Raw genomic sequence first — 23,930 nt, 5'->3', positions numbered from 1 at the left:
TCTCTCTCTCTCTCATTCTTCTGGACTACTGCCTTTTCTAGCCCTTCTTTCCTAGTCCCCATCTCTAACCATACGGTAAACCGATTTGAAGGGGCCTTCTGGTAGTCACCCTCCTCCATGAATGGCACTCCCTGCCCCTCATGGGCACAGGGGGTGTCAAGAGTAGGCGTGGTGAGGGTCCACTGATGAGAACCCCCTAGAGTTTCTCCTCCATCATTGTTCGCATGCCTCTTGCTCTGGCTCAGACAATCAAAGTGTTGCACAAAATGCTAGTTTCGCCCCCTGGAGGCTAGTCCAATTTGCCCCAAAGAGGAGAGTCAACTTCAGGCTGGGTCCAACTCGATTTTATTGTTTGCAAACAGTTTGACAAAGGAGCTCACGCTCAAAAGCAGAGTCGACCCCCGGCAACCCCTGCGCTGCAGTTTTATCACTTAGCTTGCATTCCTCAGCCAGCGTGTTACTTTTGATTGGTTGCCAGAGGTTTGCTTAGCAACCTTATCTTAGGGTTACTGTCCGCTCATTCCAGGCATGCGCAGCTCTTACAACGCTACGTGGTGCTTAAGGCACATACAATGGCTTTTAGGTTACATTTTTACTACAATTCCCCCCTCAAGATGCTTTCTTCTTATAACACTTAGTCTACTTCAGCCATCGCTAATCTCTGGTAATGTACAAACATTTCCCTGCTGACTACAGATTCTACTGTACGTTTGACTAGGGCTATAATGCAGGGAAGTATGCAGGGTAATAAGCACAAAATTAGCATAACTAAGCAGAATATCATAAATCCAGTCTTCAACCAGCGAAAGTTTGGCAACCATGAAGTCAGCCAGTCAGTACTCCACCCGTTCCAGGTTTGTACTGGGATGTGAGTTATTTTTCTAATTTTGGTTGCAATATCCCTAAGGATATCGCCATTGTCATCAATCTGCAAGCAGCAGTCTGTCCAATTAAACTTCTGACAAAGGCCCCCCTCTGCTGCTAACACGTAATCAAGTCCCATCCGATTTTGGGTGACAGCATTGCGGAGTTGGGTTAGCTGTGTGGCTGCTAAATCTATGGCCCTTGCAGTCTCATTTGCAAAGATTTCCACTATTGCCTGAAGCCGGATTATGCGGTTAGTAAGGTACGTGGGTTCTCTCCCCACCACGTTGGGTTCCCAAGTGGCAGGCCCATAATACCTTATTATCCTTTCTGCCGGCCACTCATCATTTCCCCATCTTTGTGTAGCAGACAAGTCTTCCATGCTCAGGGATCCTTTATCTATTCCGTATAGTCGGTGCAGTACTGAGGCCCTTTGAGGCAACAGCGTGAATGGGGGCCTTAATATCCCAGGATAACACACGCCAGTCCAGTTGGCGGGCAACTGGGTGTATGCGTGAGTCCCACAGATCCAATAATGGCCAGTCAAAGCAGGCCAAGACTTGTCTGCTAGGCCATATTTTTGGGGATCCAAATACTGATTATAATATCCCAAATATAGGGTTGAATCTCCACGCGGGCTGAGAGTTCCATTCATATAGCAAGCTCTAGCATTTTGATCTTTTGTCTGGTTTCGAATGCAATAGAACAAGGATTGTGAGCTACTATGAGGGATTGACCACAACACACACTTGTGGCCACCTATCACCCTTGAAACCTCGGGCCGAAGGGTGATGTAATCTGCATATCCTGCACAAAAAGTTCTCTTTGAGGTGTGGTTGTTATGCCATGCACCTCCCTTTACTATATAATTCCTGCAGCTGCTATTTCCTACAAAGTGTGTATGTGTGTCAGACCTGTTTTGCATGAAGCACCATTCTCCTAATTGGGGCCGTACTTCCCATGATGGAGTTTGACTTAAGATAAAATCATCTTCCCAAATAACATTTGTTTGTTTATGTATTCTATAATCGGTGTGTACTAATTCAGTCAGGTTCAGAGGATGAGGGATCCATGTGCTTACCTTTCCCTCATTCTCGGCCTGTATGCAGACCCTGCAGTTCGAGAGGTTCAAGTATCTGGCTACAGCTTCGGCTAGAAACAGCATGCTGTTTTCTCCTACAGCTAGATTTAGCCTTAGGATTATTACTAACAGACACAGCTGCTGCATACTTAATCTTTGGTCCTTGTTTTACATAATCTTAATTTCAGTTCTGAAATAGGATAACTATGCCAGTTGTCTTTATCCCGCTGCTTGCAGGCTTCTTCTTCCGAGAGGAGGTCAGCTTCCGGAGTGACCACACCCTGGGAGCTGGTGTTCTCACCTTGGTTATACGTTTTTATTCTGGAACAGTGAGCCCACCTGTCATTTCCGCTGAGCTTGAGAGCTGTATGGGTTACCAACAACACCTGGTATGGTCCCTCCCACCTCTCAGTTAGGGGGCCCTTTTTCCACTTTTGGAGCAGCACCTGGTCCCCCGGCTGGAAGTTGTGGATCGGAGCATCCAGCGGTAGGCTCTGGAATGGTGCAGCAAACCTGTGAAGGGATGACAAAACAGACTGCAAGGCAATAACATGTTCTCCAATTTCAGTTTTTCCCAAATCGACAGTGACTTGTTCCCTCCACCCTGCTGGCAGAACCCTAGGAGGCATTCCAAACATTAATTCAAAAGGTGACAATTTTATCCCTCTACGTGGAGTGCTACGAATGCGAGTTAAAGCCAGTGGGAGCGCCTGGGGCCACTTTAAGTGGGTCTCTATGCAAATTTTTGTTATCATTGTCTTTAATGTCCTATTCATGCGCTCCACCTGACCTGAACTCTGAGGCCTCCATGGGGTATGGAGTCTCCATTTAATGCCTAAAACTTTAGACACTTCTTGCACTATCTTTCCCACAAAGTGGCTCTCTTGATCCGACTCAATAGACTCAGCCAACAGGAACCGAGGTATCAGTTCCTGGAGCAGGAAGCGTGCCACTGTTGATGCTGTAGCTGTCCTTGTAGGGTAGGCCTCTACCCATCCCGTTAGCTGGTCCACCAGTACCAATAAATATTGGTGTCGGCCTGACCTTGGAAGCTCTGCGAAGTCAATCTGCCAGGCCTGTCCAGGGTAGTGCGCCCACTGTCGTCCTCCCATTGGCGGTGGCGCTCGGGCCCCTTTTGGATTTACCTTCTGGCAGGTGGGGCATCTTGCTGCGACTCGTTGGGCTTCTACATACAATTCCGGTGCCACAACCTGTCGAACAAGTAAGTCTCCCATTGCGGTGCCTCCCATGTGGGTCTTCGCATGAAGTTGTTTTACCACTTCTTCTGCCAGCCATCGGGGTAGCATGACTTTTCCTCCTGGGACTATCCACCACCCTTGGGGATTTTTTGTGGCCTTGTTTTCCTCGGCAGCTTTGTCATCAGCCTGGGTGTATTTTGCTTTATAGTCTTCCAAGCGGAGGGGTATCTCATGGGCTAAGCCTTGAAACACTACTTCTCCTCCCATCTGCGCTGCTTCTTTGGCTGCCATGTCGGCCTTCGCATTTCCCCTTCTCTGGTGCTCATCTGTGGCTCTGCCATGCGCTTTTACATGCACCACAGCTACCTCCTTTGGCAGTTGGAGAGCCTCCAGTAGTGCCACAATCTGCGGTCCATTTGCAATCTTCTGTCCAGAGGCTGTGATGAACCCACGTTCTTTCCACAGTAGTCCATGGGCATGTACGGTGGCAAAGGCATAGCGTGAGTCTGTAAATATGTTCACTCTTTTATCCTTCCCCAATTCTAGTGCACGTGTCAAGGCAGTGAGTTCTGCTGCTTGCGCTGACCAACTTGCGGGGAGTTTCTCTTTCCACATAGTTTCAGTCAGCGTTACCACGGCGCATCCTGTATGTCGTGTGCCATCGATTACGTTGCTTGAGCCATCTACAAAGAACTCTTCTTCTGGATTTTCAAGCGGGTCATCTGTCAAGTCGGATCGAATCAATACTGTTTGAGTTAACACTTCCAGACAATCATGACATGGGGGTCCTGGTTCTGGCAGAAGGGTGGCTGGATTCAGGGCCGTGGTATGCTTATAGGTGAGGCCTGGATTAGATAACAAAAAGATCTCATATCTAGATTGTCTGGAAGGGTTTAAGAACTTTCCTCCCTCTGCTCCAAGGATTTGGGGCACGCCATGTGGGGTGTGTATCTCCATGTTAGCTCCCATGACAATCTTTTGTGCCTCCTCTACAAGGGTAGCAGTGGCCGCAACGGCTCTCAGACATGCTGGCCACCCTTTTGCTACAGGGTCCAGGACCTTGGAGTAATAGCCCACAGGCCTCCATGTCGGGCCCACTGGTTGAGTCAAGACTCCCGAGGCAACTCCCTTGTTCTCATGCACGTACAATCTATAGGGCTTGCGCCCATTTGGAATCATGAGTGCTGGAGGTTGTGAGAGGGCAGTCTTCAATAGTTCAAATGCATGCTGATTTTCTTTGGTCCATTTCCAACTTGCGAGGCCCTCTTTGGTAAGAGACTCATACAGGGGCCTAGCCTTTCCCCCATAATCAGGAATCCACATTCTGCAAAACCCTGTCAGACCTAGAAAGGCTCGTAGCTCCTTTGGGCTTTTAGGAGCAGGCATATTTTGTATAGCTTGAATTCGATCTTTGCTCAGGGCTCTTGTTCCCATTTCAGTTTCATAGCCTAAGAAAGTGACCTTTGGTTGGCATATTTGAGGCTTCTCTCGTGATACTTTGTACCCCCTTTCTCCCAAGGTGTTCAGCAAAGACTCTGTTGCTCTCTTCCCCGTTTGCATGCTAGGGCTCGCTATCAACAGGTCATCAACATATTGCAACAGCGCCACCTCCTGGTGCTTGTCTCTCCACTGCTCCAAATCCTTCTGCAATGCTAATCCAAAAATGTGGGGAGCTGAAACGAGCCCTTGGGGCAACACAGCCCATAACAATTGAGTTTTATGATAAGTATCTGGGTCTTCCCATTCGAATGCAAATATTTTCTGGCTGTCTTTGTGCAGTGGGATAGAGAAGAAAGCATCTTTTAAATCTAGGATGGAAAACACCCTTGCATTTGCTGGAACTTGGGTCAAAATGGTGTGGGGGTTTGGAACCAGAGGATGATCCACTAAAACTTTCTTGTTTATGGCTCTCAGGTCTTGCACCAGCCTGTAGGAGGTGCTGTTTGGTTTGAGCAACCCCAATATTGGGGTGTTAAAGGGGGATGAGCCCTCTACTAGCCAGCCATAATTCTTAAACTTTTCAATAAGCGGTTTTAAGCCTGCACGAGTAGCTCTCTTCAAAGGATACTGTTTCACACACACAGGCAGCTCTCCCTCCTTTAGGGGAATTTTGATTGGTGTTACATACTTTGCCCGAGCTGGGGTTCCATCTGCCCATACACATGGGTCAACATTCTCTAAGAGTTCAATCCCCTTGGCCTTTGACACAGTTTCAGTTGCCTGGAGGGCCATCTGGTAATTTGAGCTCTGCTTCACTGGTAGCTGTACTACAATCTGATCCCCACGAAAGAAGATCTCAGCTTGCAGCTTCGTCAGCAAGTCCCGCCCCAGAAGGGAAACCGGACATGTGGGCGAGACCACAAAGGCATGTTCTAGTCTATTGTCTCCGATCTTTGTGAGGAGGGGCTCACATACAGGCAATCTAGCCTTTCTTCCTTCAGTTCCTTCTATTGTCACGTGTCGTCCGCTTTCTTTGGCGAGGGGGGGTTTTGCAGGGATCATGGAAAAGGTGGCTCCAGTATCTACCAGAGCCTCATAGTCTCTGCCACCAACCCTTATCTTTACCATGGGATCTTCCCGAGTACTTACTCATAGGGTGGTGGCTTTAGATCCCGGTCTCCTTCAGCTACATTCCTCAGAGGAGTCTGCTCTCAATTGGCGCCCCTCCCCCTGGCTCTTCTCTCTCTGCCTTCTCAGCGGGCAGTCCTTCTTCCAGTGTCCCTTCTCTCGGCAATATGCACATTCGTCAAACCTCGGGCGGCCCTTTCCCTTCTTCTGCCCCCCCTCTTGCCTCTGCTGAGGCTCTATGCATCCTGAGCTGCCACTCAAGGCGGTTGCTAGCATCGCCAGTTGCTTTTCACCGCGTTTTGTCTCCCTTCTTTCTGTTACTTGCTCTCGGTTGCCATACACTTTATATGCAATCTCTACCAACTTGGAGAGTGGCTTGCCCACGGCTCCTTCAGCTTTCTGCAGCTTCTTTCTTATACCTGGTGCTGCTTGCCCTATGAACATTGTATTTACCATGCGCTGGTTTTCTGAGGCTTCAGGATCTAGGTCACTAAACTTCCTAAATGCATCAAACAACCGTCCTAGGAACACAGAGGGATTTTCATCCTTCTCTTGGCGGACTTCATACAACTTTGAAAAGTTAGTCACACGTGGCACAGCTCTCCCCAATGCCTCCGCTATTATTCCCAAATAGTCCTGACTCCGCTCTCGGTCCCTGGGGTCGTTGGGATGCCACTCAGGGTCTACTTGGGGGCATAATTCATGGGGGTCCCTAGTAGTTCCTGCTACTCGCTCCTCAGCGATCCTATTAGCGGTGCCTTGCACTAGGTGCCTTTCCTCGGACGTTAGTAGGGTTTGCAACATCATCTGCACATCTGCCCATGTGGGACGATGCGTCTGCCCCACAGATCGAAATAAACTTTGCATCTTATCAGGGTCTTCTCTAAAGGAAGGATTCTGATTTTTCCAGTTGAACAGATCAGCGGTGCTGAAGGGCACATATAAAAATGCAGTCTGCCCCTCCCCTGTCATTACCTCTCGCATCGGGCACTGGTATTTAGGGTGCGGGTTTCGGGTAGCCCTAGGCTCAGCCAGAGGAGAAAAATGTATTGCTAACTGGGATGGGTCCCGCAGGGGTCTTGGTGAGCTGGGTTGGGCCACTTGTCTTGGGACTTGGTCAGAAGAGGAGTCGGCAGGGCACGAGGGAGTCACGTTATACTCTCCATCATAGGGTGGTGGTTGAGAGAGACTTTGCGATGTGGACCCGGCTGGCCAGGGTTGAGAGGCTGTGGCCACCGTTAGGGTACTTTCTACTGGAGGTTGAGGCGAAATTGCACGATCACGATCCTGCCCCCTCAAACCTTGCGCCAAGTCTATCTCGTCTTCTCCCTCTAAGATTGGCTTTCCCTTCCCTCCCTTCATTCTCCGAGGGTCTGCAGCCAGCATTTGTTTGCGCATCTCTCCTTTACATTGTTTCACCCAGGAAGGGTTGCTCAAAGCACAACTCAACCATGAGTCTATATAGGGATACTGATCCCAGTGCCCATCATTTACAACAATAACATGCACTTTTCTAATTGTGGCCTCATTAAAGGAGCCGATATCTGGCCAGTTGACTCCAAATGACGGCCATTCCAATTGACAGAGTGTAACCAGCTTGCCTTTCGACATCTTAGTGCCATAATTTTCTTTGACTTTGCTAAAGTTCTTTAGCATGCATCCCAAGGGAGTGACAGAGCTTTCTAAAGGGGAGCTACCCGCCCCCATTGTGCCTACCTCTATTTGAAACCATACACGGAGCCTGACAAACCTCCGACACTTACACGGAGTCTAACAAACCTCAGACGTTTACACAGAGTCTGACAAACCTCAGACGCTCCGAAGGCAACTCAAACAGAAAGACAGAAGGGAAATCAAGTACTTACTCTGCCCAACACCCTAGTGCCGTCTCTTCAGACCCGTTCAGCCTGGTTGACTCAATCAATGGAGTCCACGCCTTTAACCTCCTGGGTGTCCCGACCCCCGTTCTCTGGTGCCGTGGCAGACCTCAAAGGCGGTCCGGCGCGCCTCACAGGCACCTTTGCCGGTTCTGTCGTTTGACCCCAGGGTGGTCCAAGGGACTCCTGACTAGCTCGCCAGTTTGTTGCACAAAATGCTAGTTTCGCCCCCTGGAGGCTAGTCCAATTTGCCCCAAAGAGGAGAGTCAACTTCAGGCTGGGTCCAACTCGATTTTATTGTTTGCAAACAGTTTGACAAAGGAGCTCACGCTCAAAAGCAGAGTCGACCCCCGGCAACCCCTGCGCTGCAGTTTTATCACTTAGCTTGCATTCCTCAGCCAGCGTGTTACTTTTGATTGGTTGCCAGAGGTTTGCTTAGCAACCTTATCTTAGGGTTACTGTCCGCTCATTCCAGGCACGTGCAGCTCTTACAATGCTACGTGGTGCTTAAGGCACATACAATGGCTTTTAGGTTACATTTTTACTACAAAAGTGGTGAGGAGGAGGAGAAATAGATTGCCATTGCCTCTACGTGCTCACTGGCTCTCCGCCTGTCAAGTGGTAGCAATGATGAGAAAGAGGAGGGGGAGCTATAGCAGCTGGTGACAATGGCAGCAAGAAGGTAGACTCACTGAGGGAGGGGGCCCATTGAGGGTGCCTTGAACAAGGGCCCTCAAAAACCTGGAGGCAGCACTGCTCATGGGCGTAGTTGGTGGAGGCAGCTGTAGCAGCAGCAGTGCTGTAACGAAACTGATTTTAAGTGATTTTAATTTCCCACTATGAAAAAGCATCACTCTGAGGCTTCTGGGCAATTAAAATTGTGTCTCTCTACCCCGGTGGGTGCAATGCTACGTGGGAGTACTTGGGAATTTAAAATGACAGCTCCCTGACTCTGCTGCCCAGCAGACATGGGATTAGAGGCCCAGTTGAGGGGAGCGAGGAGTGGTGGGCCCTACTGGGACTTTGGCAGCTGCCCAAGGGTGCAGTGCACTGATGCTGGCCCTGTTTTGTGGCCCTAGCCTCTTTCGTTTCTAGGCTTCTGCTTCTCCTCTCCTTCCTTTGACCTTTTTCCCTGACCCTCACCATCCTCTACCCATTGGCTCTGAATAGATGAGCCCATGGCAGTTTGAAACCCTTCTAACTGCCCCAGCACTCTGTAATATTAGGACAGGGGTCTCCAACCTTTTTGGGTTGGTGGACACATTTGGAATTTTCAGAGTGTCATAGATGCTCTCACAAAATGGCTGCCAAGGGGGGGACCTTGCCCATTTAAAAAATGGCTGCCATGCAAAGCAGAGGCGGGGTCTGACCTCCAAAACACAAAACCACTCTTTTGAACCCAAATCAAGATGGTGCTGGTAGGCAGCGTTTTGCTTTGCAGCGCACCCACCTCCCACTTAAAAAAAAAATAAAATTAAACCATTAAGAAATAAAATACAAAATCAGGAGGAACAGGGAGCCTGGTGGGCACCAAGAAAGGTGTCTGTGGGCACATTGGGGCCCATGGGCACCATGTTGGAAACCCCAGCATTAGGACAAGAAAGCTTCGATGGCCGCTGAGTCATCCTTTGGCAGATCATTCTGCATCCTAAGGGTTGCCTGCTTTTTTATGGACATGGAGTCTGTGTCATCCAGCCATCCAGCAGGTTAAACTCTGTTCCAGCACAGAAAAAAAAAATCCACAGTAGCAGAATACCTTTATTAGGACCAGCCAAAATGCCACAGAAGTGCGCAAGCTTTTGAGTTCTCTAGAACTCTTCATCAGGGTAGGTGGCACAAAAAGCAAGGGGTTGGGGAAGTAAAAGAAGGGTCCACAGCTTTATTCAGGTATTGTGGCCATGAGGTCTGCAATTTAGATGGACCTAGTCTAAAAACAGAAATTTGTGGACTGAATGAATCACTGGCAGGTGTTGCAGAACTTGTGGTTAGTGTGTTGGGCTGGGATTGGGGAGACTTGGGTTCAAGTCTCCACTTGACCATGAAGCTCACTGGGTGACTTTGGATCAGTTACTGACTCCTAAGCTAACCTACCTGACAGGTTTGTTGTGAGGATAAAATGGAGAGCAGGAGGACCATGTAAAGCACCTTGGGTTCCTAGCAAGAGGGGGGAAAGGCAGGATGTAAATGTAATAAATACATTCTTGCCCCAGCCCATTTTTTGCAACACCTAGCCTGATGAAGAGTTCTGGGGAACTCAAAAGCTTGTGCACTTTGGGGGCATTTTTGTTGGTCCTGATAAAAGTATTGCCCAACTGTGGAGGGCGGGGGCATTTCTCATGAAGCTGTACAGCCATCTTTGTTCTTTTCCAGCATAGAGATGCTATAATGGGAGAAATTTCACCTGTTGATTTCAGTCTGTCTTGCTGCTGTTTAAAGAGGTTTTTGAAACCTCTATCCATAAAAAAGTGGCAATCCTAGATGGTTTTAAAGTGTTCCGGATTCGGCCTTTGCTGAGTGTTTTCAATCTATAGTTCCACTGTTTAGGAAGCCTTTGGCTGCCAGTTTATGTACTGATCTTTAAAGAATCTTAAGAACGTAAGAAGAGCTTTGCTGGATCAGACCAAGGGTACATGTAGTCCATCATTCTGTTCACACAGTGGCCAACCAGCTGTCCACCAGGAACCCACAAGCAGGGCATGAACACAACAGTACCCTCCCACCCATGTTCCCCAGCAACTGGTGCACATAGGCTCACTGCCTCTGGTACTGAAGGTAGCACATAGCCATCAGGACTACTAGCAATTGATAACCTTCTCCTCCATGAATTTATCTAACCCTCTTTTAAAGCCAACCAAATTGGTGGCCATCACTCCATCCTGTGGTAGCGAGTTACATAGTTTAACTATGTGCTGTTTGATAACAATGAATTTAATAACAATGAATTTAATTAAACAAATGTTTAATAGCAATGAGTTAATTAAGACTGTGAGCCTTAATTTATGGGACAGTAGATAATATAAAGTTTTGAGGAAATTTAGGAGAGGTGATCTCATATAAACCCTCAGGGCTGCAAACTGATTTTTAAACAAATCAGGCTTACCCTACTGTTTTGGCTTGCTGTAACAGCTGCTTGATGTTAAAAAAAAAAAAAAATCAACAGGTGAAGCTGTTTAAAGCATGAAGATAACCATGACTGCTTTTTGATATCTGTAAATCGATCTACTGTTAAAGACTCAGTTGCATGGATGGGTGAAAAGTTGGCAACCCAACTGAATGGGGTGGGGAGGGGATTTGAGATTTCTAACCTTGAATAAATAATTCTGATATTTCCTCTGTAACCTTCCAATTCACATATACATTCCAAGGCAGGTCTGGTAAGCATTCCTTTCTTCACTCAGGATTAATTCACCCCATCATCAGTATCAAGTGGCAAAATAATTCTCATTCCAATATGATAATAACCTATATTTTTATTCTATCATAATTAAGCAAGCATCACCTTGAGGAGACCCTCTTTAGATGTACTTTTAATGAAATACCCCCTGAATTTATCTGTGGTTAACTTTGAGTGCTCTTTTAACTCTATGGCTATTGTTCTGCTTGTTGTTTTATGGTTTGATATTTTTATAATGATATGCTCTTTGCATTTCAATTATTGTTGGCTTGTTTTATGTTGTTGTTATATTGTTATCCACTTTGAAGGGGGAAAGCAAGTTACAAATCGATTAATAAAAGGTAGATGGTTTGCTGTTCTGAAAATCCCATTGGGGGGAATGGAAGGTACAGGTTACAAATTATCTCATAGATAAATTAACAAATAATGATAGTGATCCTGTGGAAAATAGACAGAAGGAAGGAACCAGGAAATATGCTCACTTGTTGCTATGCTACAAATCAAATCATCCAGTCCTTGATTCAATATTTTTTTTTAAAGAGCCATGAAATGATTGTACCAGTCATCGCCAGGCAATCTGTCCAGAACACAGATCTCCACACCTGTCCAGTGAAAGAGTTCATTTGCATTGACCGGGAGTCTTGAACCAGGGCTGGCGTCAAGAGTAGGCATGGTTGGGCACCTGCTGAGGGCCCACACCCTAGCAGGGGCCCACTGACGACAGCCCCCTAGAATTGCTCCTCCTCTCCACCATTGTAACTTTCTTGTTCACCTGTCCCTTGCTCTGGCCCAGGCAACAGTGGTGGGGAGGAGGAGGAGATGCCACTTCCTACTTGCTCACTGCCTGCCAAGCAAGCAGGTGGTAGCAATCATGAGAAAGAGGATAAGGAGTAATAGCAGCGGGTGAGAAGGTAGATTCACTGAGAGAGGGAGCCCACTGAGGGTGTCTTGCCCATGGACCCTCAGAAATCTGGAGCTGGCACTGCCTCTGCCCCTTTATGGCTTACATCTAACCAAAGCAGAAAACAATAGTCATGAGTATCCAAAGCAGATTTGTGCCACTGGCAAAGCGCTCTGTCAACCTCTCAGAGCATTTGGTGAAGTGCTGTGGTGTATGTATTTATTTACTTCTTTCTACTAAAATGTATAAACTGTGTTTCAACCCAGAAGGGCCCTAAAGTGGCATACGAAACAGGTGCTTAAAAGCACAGTTAAAATCCTGCCCCCCAAAAGTAAGTAAAAATAAGACAAACATTAAGCAATAACCAAAAAAGACCAGGGCCTGCCTTCATGGGTGATATTGGGACTGTCTGCAGGGCCTTTGCAGGACATGATGTTGTGGCCAGCCTGCAGCCACTGTGCGGAAGCCGCATTTTTGCAGAGTACTTTTACTCCATTGTTTTTCTTTAATTCAGCTTCCCTGCGGTTCAGCTGCTGTGTGCCCATCCCTCCGCTTTAAATTTGGTATGATTGGGCGTTCCTAGGGGCATATCTTTCACCTATCTGTGACCTTGGTAACCTAGGTAACCAGAGTAACTAGCCTGCTTTGCCAACTCATCAAAGCACTAGAGCGCTCTTCCATGCCTTCAGCATTGTGCTGTACTTTCATTTCACCAGTGGGAGTAACTAGCCTCCATTTCCCAGCCTGTCCCCTTTGAGAGCCTTCTCTTGTGTTACTTTGCCTCTCTGATGCTTGTGTTACTTTGCTGCTTCTCTGCATGGAGGGAAAGGGCTGGCTGGAGTTGCCTCTCTCTGCTAGTGCTGCTGCTGCTACCTCTGCTGGTCACCTCCTATTCTCCCTCTCCTGCATTCTTTAGTTTTCACTGTATCGCCCTATCCATACAGCAAAATACCAGGGCTGCAGGCCATTCCAGGCCCCCTCCTCTTGCTAGATAGCTAGTACTTGAAACAGCACGGCTCTGATTTTCTCAATGGGAAAAAGACGCGACAGATTCTCAATGGGGGGAAGGCAGGCAACAGAGGCTGCAGATTGAGAATGGGTGAAGCAGCTAGATTGCTGAACTTACTCCCAGGAAGTACACAACTGGGATTTTATGACTGGGCAACACAGGCTGCAGAGTGTCAATGGCTGAAGTGGCTAGATCCCTGTATCTACTCCCTGGAAAAGGAGAACGGGGGTGGGAGCTCTAACTCCCTGTTGGCTGGAATGGGGTGAAATTGCAGTGGTGGGATGCTCTCATGGGAAGCCTTCAGATGCTGTAGCAGATAATAATGTGGTAGCCTGGGGGAGAGGAGCCTCTCTCACTGGTTGAGCAGCACCTGCCAGGTTGATGACTCCCCTAACCCAACCCTTGTTGCTCTCAAGCGCTGTGTGACCCGTGAAAAACAGATTTTTAAGGTACGGTACACTCGGCTTTTCTTGCTTCATGTGTCCCCAGCAGAGCAAAGCCAATTCCATGAAAATCCAGATAATACTCCAATGTGGTTCTCATACCGTTGTCGTGAAGATCTCCCTCCCCCACACCTACCTCCGAGCAAAATAGTAGCAAAGCAGAAGCCTCAACAAAAAACCCAGTCAGGGGAGGACAACTTACTAATATCAAAGGCCCATTGAAATAAGGCTGTCTTCACAAGGTTTCTGAGGCTGTAATCTTTTACACACTTACTTAGGAGTAACATCTATCGAACTAAATGAGGCAGGACTGGGCCAAGAGGTTTTGCCACCTGAGGCAAAGGCCAATAATGTTAGCAATGGTACAGTGTCCTCCACTGCACCTGGAGGCAGCAAACTTAGAGGGTGCATTTCTGTCCTTCAAAACCTTGCTGCTACTCCCTTGTGCCCACTAGGGATGTCAGAGAATTCCGCCACGGATCTCGGGGAGGCCGAATGCCAGCGCATTCGGCCCCCGAAATCGGTGGCGGAACGGTCTGCCCCCCCCCGCCCCCCCGGGACGAGACTTACCTGGGGCAGATCTTCCTGGCGGCGGCGGCTCCAGCAGCGGCTGCGGCGGCAGTTCGGCGGCAGCGGCGGCCGGTCTTCCGACCGACTGCCGCCACCACCATTTCCAGTTTAAAAAAAAAAAAAGACATGATAGGCTACGTAAATCTTTACGTAGCCTATCATGTCTGACTTAAAAAACAAACAAACATGCGTGTACGCAAATGGCGGCGGCCATGGCCGCCACCATTTGCATTCCTTATTTTGGCATGTCTTAGTCTACGTCAAGATTTATGTAGACTAAGACGGTGAAAATAAGGGGAACTCAAATGGCGTAGCGTCCGCTACACTATTTGCGTTCCCCTTATTTTCGCCGTCTTAATGTACGTAAATCTTGACATAGACTAAGACGTGAGTACGCGCGTTGTTTTTTGTTTTTTTTAAGTCAGACGTGATAGGCTACGTAAACATTTACGTAGCCTATCATGGCTGACTGCAGGGACGCAAACCATTTGTATCCCTGCTAGCCAGCGGCCGGATGTCCGGCTGCTGGCGGAGCTGGCCGGCGGCTCTGCAGAATCCCTGTGGAGCACAGCTGGCCAGCCAGGATTCCGAGGGGGAGGAACAGAGCGCCTCCCCCCCATCCAGGATTCCGGGGGGAGGGACAGAGCGCCTCCCCCCCCACCATCAACATAATCCGTGAAAGGTAAGTGACATTCGTACATCCCTAGTGCCCACCCCCTGCTAACTGTTGCCTCAATCTGCCTAGGGGTGTACGAAACCCCACTTAACTGGCTCCACTGAGTTCTGCAGGTGGGAGGAGGCGATCTGTTCCTCCCCCCAGAATCCTCGATGGGGGGGAGGCAATCCGTTCCTCCCCCCCCCAGAATCGTGCCTGGCTGGCTCCACTCCGTGGCCAGGCCGCGGAGCTGCTGGCCAGACCAACCCGCAGCGGGGCCTCCAGCCGCTGCAGGGCTGCTGCAGACGCAAATGGCATCCTGAGAAGGGGACACCATTTGCGTCCCTATGCAAGCCCGTGATAGGCTACATAAATATTTACGTAGCCTATCATGGCTAAAGCAGGGACGCAAATGGCGTAGGGGACACCATTTCTGTCCCTGCTTTAGCTGTGATAGGCTACGTAAATATATACGTAGCCTATCACAGGCCAGTGTAGGGATGCAAATGGTGGCTGCTACAACAGCCGCCATTTGCAGCTGCAGCAGCCCGGCAGTGGCCGGAGCTGCCACCAGAGCTGGAGCCGCAGCCAATAGATTCCAGGGGGCCGAATTCACTGGGATCCGTGGTGGAATTCTCTAACATCCCTAACTCTGCCTAATGATAGGTCCAGCCCTCAAATGAGACAACATGAATAGGATTGTACTATAAATATCTACAAGGAAGGGCTCAGATGAGCTTCCTAAGGGAGGGAGTGCTACAGTCTTGGTGCTGCAACTGAGAAGGCCCTGTCCCACATTCACACTAACTGCACTTCTAACAGAGGTGGAACATGAAGCAGGACCTGTACTAAAGGCTTCAGTAGATGGGCTGGATCATGTGGGAGCAAGTAGTCCTTTAAAAGAACAAACCCAGTTCCTCTTTTGTCCTCTTTTTTTGGTGAGGCATTTCCTCTTTTTTGGTGTTGCATAAGTGGCCACCCACAGCTGGCACTTGGGTGACCCAGATATCCCTGCACAGCGCATCTGGTCTGTGGCAAAACTATTGTGACAGATGAGCAATAGCCTTGGGAATTCCCAGAAGCGTATCTCAAATCTAGGGATTGCTACACATCCTGTCTGTGTTAGTCACAATGGTCCCAGGTTTAACAATAGGAATTTGGGGGAGGAAGTGATTCCTGGACCCCAACCTCAGGTTAAGGTGATGATGAAACACATCAATTTTGAACATTGAGGAATTATAACCAGTTTATCACAGCTTTTACAGGAGGTAGGACAGGTGTTCAGAAAAAGAAATTGGCTAAGAAAAGGAAGGTTCTGGAAAATCCTGGGGTTTCATTCAAGCAGTAACATGAGGTCAGATGGAACGAGGACCAATTTGAGGAGTGGATGCATCTCATCAGCACAGCTGCAATATTCTGAATTTTGTTAATAATGCAGAAGTTGAAGGAATAAGAATGGGCGCTTTAGCGTTTTATAATAAAATATATATAAAACTTCCCCATATGGGAAGAATGGAAATATGTGTCTTGTTTTGACTTTTTAGGAAACCCAGAAGAAAAGTTTATAAGTGTTAATAATTGAAGCAAAGCTTTAAGGGAGGAGATAATGCAGCCACACTGGTTTTTCTAAACCCCAAAGGATCAACACCCATGTGCATGGCAGGTGTTAAACCTGTGGAGGTGGTGGTTTTGCCACAGTGTGAAGCCGCTTGTGATGTGTCATTGAGGATTCCATGATAAATGGAAAGACAACATGTTGTGCAGCTAGTGTTGGATAATGAGAATGCAAAGAACAAGTTATTGCCACAGCCCATCTCTACACAGAGGCTCAACCCTCTTATTTAAGTCTGGCATTTTGCCTCCAGCTCCCATTTCTTTTAATGCACCTTCCGCTTTGCCATTAATACAGTTGTATTCAGCTGCGGTGTTGCCTCAAATTGCTGCTACAGTTAAGAGTAGGAGAATGAAGGGCTGCCGTTGCTAACAGCTCAACTAGTCTCTGCCACGAAGTATTTGCAGAGCAAAAAGATAAACAGAAATGGACAGGGGTTGGTGGCTGGGAGGAATGAGAGCTGATAATGAGGCAACAGCCTGCCCATCCCAAACCTTTTGCCCTAATGGTATAATGAACACAGTGTGGGATTTGATCAAACATGGAAGGTGTGATCAGTAGTTAATGAGCCACAATCAACAGAAGGCTCACAGCATATAAATAAAATGGCTGTCCTATACCTTGCGCCAACCCCTCAGGCAAGAGTGGCAATAAAAGGCATGTGACTGTAGGATCTAGACGGGATTTGTCCAAGAGATTTGGCATATTTACCCTCATTAAAAAAATTAACAGAAAATGATCTCAAAGACATGGTGACTTTTCAAACAAAGGAAGAAACTATTTCCTGTTTTGCTGAGTGAATTGTTGAAATTAAATGGTTTCCCTTACACTTATGGTGGTGGGAAGGGCTCCATCTTTACTCTTAAAGGCATGAATAATCCTCAGCAGACAGAAGAATAGCAGCTGGAGAGAAGTGTATTGACCACACCACCTGAAGAATGTTTATACAGTGGGGAAACTGATGTACAGAAAGCACGATGACATCCTTTGGTGGGACCACATGTAAAACTTTCAGAGGGGTAGTCATGTTAGTTTGTTGCAGACTTTTGGCACCTTAAAGACAAACAAATTTACTATGCACAAGTGTTCGTGGACTACAGTCCATTTAATCAGATGCATCCTGTAACTTTCTGATAGATATCTCTCACACAGACAGAGCGAGAGAGAAAGAAAGAGAAAGAGGAAAGAGAGAGAAAGAGGAGAGAGAGAGAGTAGGGAAATCATAAACAGTGAGGTCAGAGGAACTTGAAATGCAGAAAGTACAAGCAGTGATAATAATCTTATTTACAGTGGCCATTAACAAAACAGTTGTGATAATCGGCTCACTGATGCAAGGATGCCCATGTTAATACATGTAATATGATAAAAGGCCTTCGTCTCTATTCATGCCACGGGAGATACAGCTGCACCTCTTGAAGAATTATTGTTCAGCTCAATGTGAAACAGCTGAACGACAGTTTGAGAGGTTAAACTGTATCTCTTATGGCTTGAATAGGGGTAGAGGATTATTATTGCACTACATGTGGTAATCAGCTCAGCAGTACAGAGACAATCTGCAGTTTACAATTCTTTTTCTCTCTAACTACGTCGGTCTCACAGCTTCCATTTCCCGCTGCAGGGGTAGGTCTGCCCCAAGAGCTTCTGACGGCCTGCCCCAAGAAACGTATGGAATCCAAAGGATTCCTGAATGCTTTGAGGGAAACCTGTCTAGGTGCTAGTCTCGCTGTGGAACGGCAAGTTGTGTTGGCCATTGACACAATTGTTCCTGAGTGCCTTCTCTGGCATTGTGGAGCCTATGTGGCTCCCTGATATTCCAGGAAGATGCAGGCAATGAAACAGGCCCATTTTCATGTTTTCTAATGGATGGAAGTTATTGTTAGCAGTTAAACTACAGTAACAAAGTACTAAGAAAAGTAGTTTTAACTATGTAATTTAGGACGCAAGCCTATTACTTCCACACCCAGTGCTTATGAGCATCCAGTGCAGAGTGGGAGGAGTGGCAGAGACGATTGTTGCCTCCACTGCACCTTCTACTCTTCATTTAGGTAGATGAGCTTTTTTGCCCATTTAGCTGGGGCGCGTTGGAGGGGGAAGGAAGCTGGAGAGGCTGCAAGATGGCTCATACCCTGCCCCCCCCACTGGAATGCCCCCTCTTTTGCGACCTTGGGGAGGCAGTTTTTTCTGCACCAGCTGTGAAGGGGAGCACGGATTCCCAGCTCCGAGGTGGGAGCACTGCCTCCGACTTTGGATTTGGGAATCTGAAGTATCCTATGCCCCCCCTCCCCCGATGCTGTCTAGGGGCCATAGGATTGCTCCCCACAACTACTTTTCATCAAGTGGTAGTAATTACTATTCAATTACATGAAGAATAGTTTAACTGCTGCCTATCAATGGACAAATGGTGTACTTGCTCCCCTAATTTATTCTTGGCTCAGTCCTGACAATCTTGAATGACTTCACAAATATTATGTTATGGTGACTGTAACCTTAGACTTCCAAAATAAATAGAAAGGCCTTTTGCAGTTGCAAATGGTTTATAAAATGTAGTCACAAATGAAAAACCAGTTTTACTTATTTTAGATATCCTAAAGCAGGGGTGCATAGCCTTGGGGGGCCTGAGGGCCATATGTGATGCCGACTTGGGGGTTGGGGTCATGCATATGCATACGCATACACACAAGCAATACCATACTTTCGTGGTGGCGGCAGCAGCATGCTAGCACATGCTGAGCCTCCTGTCTTGGGGCTGCAGCAACACACCATTTTAATTTGAAGAATTTCTCCCAGTTCAGAAGATTGCCAGCAAGCTCAGTCAATCAGATGCTACCTTTGAACTTATATGGCCCATGAGGGCACTGGAGCAATGAGGGGGCAGGCTGAGTCAACTGACCCCCTTGCTGCATATGGATGGTGCCATCAAAGGTAGCTCCTTATTGGCTCATCTTGCTGCTACTCTCCCGGACTGGGAGAAATGCTTCAAATTAATATGGTCCATGCATGGCTGCAGCTTCAAGTTGACAGACACAGCACTTTGCAGTACACATCAGCAGCTGTCCCAGCCAGAGGGAAGGAGATGGCAGGGGGAAGAGCAGTTTGGCCAGGAAGGCTGCAGTTAAGATCGGGGGGGGGGGGGGCTCACACACAGCCTCCAGGTTGTGCACTCCTCTTCTAAAGGATTGCTTAGAGATTGGCTGGCAGTGCAAGTCAACTAAACCAACATCTACAGCAGGAGGCTGGCATCTTCATTACCACTACTGTAAGAATTTGAATTATTAACCAGGTCAACTTATGACGATGTGGCTAAGACAGCATGGGCTGATGAAAAAAGTGCAGCTGCTCTGGGCTCAAAGGGTCATATGAATTGGTCACAACAGTTTACATCCGGGTAAAATGGCTGGGAAAGATTTATTCCATTGATGTGAAACATGGGAATTTGCCATAAGTCTCTAACAACTACCATTTAGTTAAAGACATATCCTCCCACAGAAGCACTTGCTATTCACAAGTGAACACTGGAAGGCTGGAAGTGATTAAACGGACTTTAATCACCATCTATCACAGTACTGAGCTAGAGAATGTAGTTCCATAAGAAGCCTTGTAATCAGATAATTGCACCTGAATGGCTCAATGCAAGAAAAGTTTTAGCAAAGCATTCTCCAAAATGCGCTGTGTTACAGAACTGAAAAGCTAGGCTTGATGGGAACCATAGGCTGAGCTATAACAATTATAATATGGACCACTCCTTATGGAACCTCCTATCTGTATTTTCAGTGGGAGAGCTTATGACCAGGGAAGAACAAGTAGTATGAATTACCTGCAAACTTGCTTATGGTAAAAGTTTAAAGGCTGACTTAAGCATAAAATATGAACAAGTTCTACAAGCTCTGCTGTACATACTGTTCCATTTTAATTTTATATATGATATCTACTGGTTATTTAAAACATCTCTCTGAGACGAAGTAGGTTTCACAAAGAACTACAATTCTATTTCCTGTGCCACCAATGAAGAGTAGAAGAGCAACAGCAATCAGCTTCTGAATGAACATCATGAATTGTTGGGGATAACCGCCTAACTAAATAAGTGAAGGGTTCTGAGCAAAAGTATTGAGGCAATGGGTGCTGGTAACAGGGCTTTTGAGAAAAATCATTGAACGCTCCTAACTCAAATAGCACAACACATGACAGCTGGCAACTTGAAATTGCTATCAAGATGAACAGAAAAATGAAAATCACATCCTTTTTACTTTCTCAGCTGCTAAATAACAGGAATAGGTAATAAGCAGATCAGACCGCATTTGTGAATGGTTTTTATCAATGCACACAAAACGTATATATTTGCACAGTCAGAAAAATTAACATCTTCAGTCAAAACACTGGTGATGGAAAAAGCAGTTCAAGGAAACAAGGAGAGATCTGTTAAGTCAACTATTGAAAATGCAGGCAAATAACTAGCATTATCTCCTCACAGTCACTTTGCTAGGAAAGAGCTGAATCTGTATTCATAATTTCAGTTTCAGGCTGAAATTCAATGATTCAGAGGAATGATGTAAAGTCTTAACTTCAAAAAATGTTTATAGAACTAAACACACAATGGTCTCCCAAGTCAGTCAAATAAAGGATACGCAAGAGAGAACGTGAACAATCAAACTCCTTCAAGATTTCAAGAAATTATTTGGTCTTGGTTATCTTTTGAATGAGCTTTTAAAAAAATCTTTAAGCCTATCCTTCTGAAGTGGTGAATACTCTCTCATGGCAGTGTCTACTCATCAAATACAGTACTCCACTTTCTGAAGACAGAAAGAAACCAAAGATTAACATTAAGGCATACACAGCTACACTGTCTGCTTTTGTTGAATTAGAATCAGTTTACTTGGGCTTGAATACGTGGAATGTTGGCACAGAACGAAAGCCGTGGACACAGCTGCCAATCTCACTGATTCTGTGAGGTCCCTGTGACTTGCATTTCCCTAACACACACACACTCACACACACACATCCTGACATGGCTTTTAATTATACAAATTGAAAACTGGATAAAACGTCCAAATAATAAGTAACAAGTAAAATAAGGGGTTGCTTTATTTGTATGTTATGTACAGAATACACTTCTTGTCTTATGATGGGGCTGGTCAAGGTAACAGCTGTAACCTCCTTTTTTCACCTGCTGGAGATGACTTCTTTGCTCTGAACCAGATGGACAGAACAGACTGGATTTCCTAAGCTGGTCACACACACAGAAAAAGAAGCTTAAAACCCTAGAGCATTAACTTGAATGTCTTAAGAAAACAATGTTTTCTTCTTAAACAAAAAGTTCTAAGAAAAGTCTTACAGTTTTATGAAGAATAACAGTATCAGTAGGATGAACTTAAACGTACTTTGTTGTAAGTATCAATCAAATTAACCTATCAGAAATAAAGAGATTTCGTCATTCAACAATTACCATTTTAAATTACTATTCCAGAAGTGTTCACTTACTGAAAACATGCAATCTCCCAAAATATTATTCAGTGTTCCTCAGTATGTTTAATGACTGATCTAGACAGATGAAAATATCTACTGATTGACAAGTTGTGAAAAAGATAGGTTTTGTAAGTGTTTAGATTACTTAAAACTGTGTCAAGTAACTGTTTTTTCTGTTTGTAAAACAAATTAGGAACTATGTTATAAAGCTATTTGGCTAAGCTGTATACTTCAGCAAATAAGGAAAGAATGCTGTCAAGATGGTGTACCAGCCAACACAGAAAATCCAACTGCCTGCACAATATTCAGTCCCAGACAACAGCTGAATTATGATTGTTCATGTAAAGGCCTAGTATCTTGCTCCTCCTCTTCATCTTCTTCACAATCCCCTTCATCTGTTTGCTGGTCAAGTTCCTCTTTTGTGATCATTTCAAAATCATTTCCATTGCCACTACTGTGCTGGGACCGGTCATCCTCCCGCCTGTCACTGTCTGTGTCTGAATTCTGCTCTCCTCCAGAACCTTCTGATCCCAGGCTTCCCAGAGGATCTGCTTTGCCATCCTCATCTTCCTTTTTCTCACTATCAGATTTCTCTTCACTGTCAGATTTTGGCTGTTTTTTGGACTCCGACTTCTCCTCTTTCTTTGAGTCAGCTTTTGGTCCTTTGTACTCATGTGTGTACAGGGGCCTGAAGGAGTCAATGAAGCCAACATCAGCGGTCAGGTTTGGCAAGAACCAGAAGTGATGCCTTCCACCAGTTATCAGCCAGATGATAAGGAAGAGAATGCAGCGGGCTATGAAAAGAAAATGTTCCAATATTTTAAATAAGATATTAATAGAACACAGAACTGCATTTATAACAGTAAATTACAAATACCCAAAATGGTAAATGGAGGCAAAATCCTGGGTGAGATAATTAAGTGCTGCTGGCCAGCACTTAAAGGTAGTGTAGGCATCTAAAAAGCTAGGATCTCCCTACCTCCCCTGTTTTCCTTATCTATTAATTACATTCAGATCCAAGGTTTTAAAACACAAGCTCAATTACCCAGTTCTTAATAGGCAGGCTCATGACATTCTCAAACTGCTTCACCACTTGTTGAGACAAAGTTTGGGGTACCTAACATGCTCTGAAGACAGATAGTGACTGACTGTGGTCGGCAGATAATATAGTAGCTTGTGTTCAAGTTGCAAGTTAAGCATTCCCTTTTGATGCCACCAGTAAGTAATACTTGCATGTTTAAGATCCACATTGCTTTCTGTTTACTTGTAGACCACTAAATCCCATTGGCAGATATAATAAAACTTAAAATGATATACAGAGAGGAAACTTTGAATCAGATCATGGCCTCGTTCGCACATAACAAGAAGCCACCATGGATTAATTTTCTCCAGGGCTTCTTGTTTCGGTGGCAGGAGCCACTTTGAATATTCAAGCCGTGGCGGGGGCATGCCATAGCTTTTCGCTACGTGTGAATCTGGCGAGGGTGGATTGTTGGGGTGGTTAACAAGCTACCTGCAATCCTAAAACAGCCCATGGGTTCTGGATGGTTTGTCAACCACCCCAACAACACACCCTTGCCAGGTTTGCAGGTAAATGACAAGCTACACTGTGCCTCTGCCATGGCTCGGATATTTAAAATGGTGGCCGCTGCCACAAAGAGAAGCCCTGTGGGGAAATTCACTCATGGTGGCTTCTCATTAAGAGTGAACCAGGTCTACAAAATAAAAGCCAAAGCAAAATATGTTTTAAAATCCTATCCTCGCTTGGCTCTGAGAACTGTAACCTGACTATAAAGATGTGGTCTTACAACAAGTAAATCCAAAGGAATTTTGGATTTACCAAGTCTTTAGGGGAAGGAAGATGCATTGCTTTGAGGCAGCCTACAACCACTCTCTACCTGTCCTTGAAGCACAGATAGTAAAATCAAGCAAGCTTTCTGAATATTCATAGAAATCACAATTAGAAATATAGGCAGCAGAGGTTTCCTAAGGCAGGCAGGAACTGAGCCATTTATAAGGCTTTATAGGTCAAAGCCATCACCTTGACTTGTATCTGGGAGCCTGTAGGGAGCCGGAATAGATACAGGAGCATCTGTAATGAAACCTGATCCCAGAAAAGCACCTTGTTTAATTACATCTTAACTGTTTTGTCTATGCTCAGTCTAATTTTGTTAGTCTGCACACTGCAGCCTCTTGAACAGTAAATAGATTTTCATTCCACTTTGTATCTCTCCCACTACCTCTTCTCATATATATAATATATAAAATGTTGGCCATTTTCCTTTACTACTAAGTAT

The 23,930-nt window shown here is 46.1% G+C and overlaps 2 protein-coding genes across 3 annotated transcripts in view; both read right to left on the bottom strand.

Annotated features, from left to right (window-relative positions):
• Positions 1 to 2,353: 2,353 nt before the first annotated feature.
• Positions 2,354 to 5,004, bottom strand: LOC146351533 (uncharacterized). Its single transcript, XM_084845704.1, has 2 exons — positions 3,091 to 5,004; positions 2,354 to 2,458 (listed from the first exon to the last, which is right to left on the bottom strand). Exons 1-2 carry the CDS (start codon positions 4,702 to 4,704, stop codon positions 2,354 to 2,356), a joined length of 1,719 nt encoding a protein of 572 aa, XP_084701830.1. The 5' UTR covers positions 4,705 to 5,004.
• Positions 5,005 to 16,284: 11,280 nt separating this feature from the next.
• SEC62 (SEC62 preprotein translocation factor) overlaps positions 16,285 to 23,930 on the bottom strand; it is a 44,168-nt gene continuing 36,522 nt past the window's right edge. For both annotated transcript variants that reach the window (XM_084841533.1, XM_084841532.1), the window contains exon 8: positions 16,285 to 22,427. In XM_084841533.1, the coding sequence (XP_084697659.1) occupies positions 21,961 to 22,427 (467 nt within the window). In that variant the 3' untranslated portion in view covers positions 16,285 to 21,960. The remainder of the gene's footprint in view (positions 22,428 to 23,930) is intronic.

The sequence above is a fragment of the Heloderma suspectum genome, chromosome 3 (assembly GCF_057233095.1).
Source record: "Heloderma suspectum isolate Gila_16-S chromosome 3, 16-S_ref, whole genome shotgun sequence".
Lineage (NCBI taxonomy): Eukaryota > Metazoa > Chordata > Lepidosauria > Squamata > Helodermatidae > Heloderma > Heloderma suspectum.
The sequence above is the reverse complement of the archived record's forward strand: the minus strand, read 5'-3'. Positions and strand labels throughout refer to the sequence as shown.

Excerpts from the sequence above, each read along its gene's own strand:
- LOC146351533 (XM_084845704.1), bottom strand. The coding sequence starts at position 4,704 with ATGCAAACGGGGAAGAGAGCAACAGAGTCTTTGCTGAACACCTTGGGA. Across the intron at positions 2,459-3,090 it reads GATGCCCCACCTGCCAGAAG|GTTTGCTGCACCATTCCAGA; the intron begins GTAAATCCAAAA and ends ATCCCTTCACAG.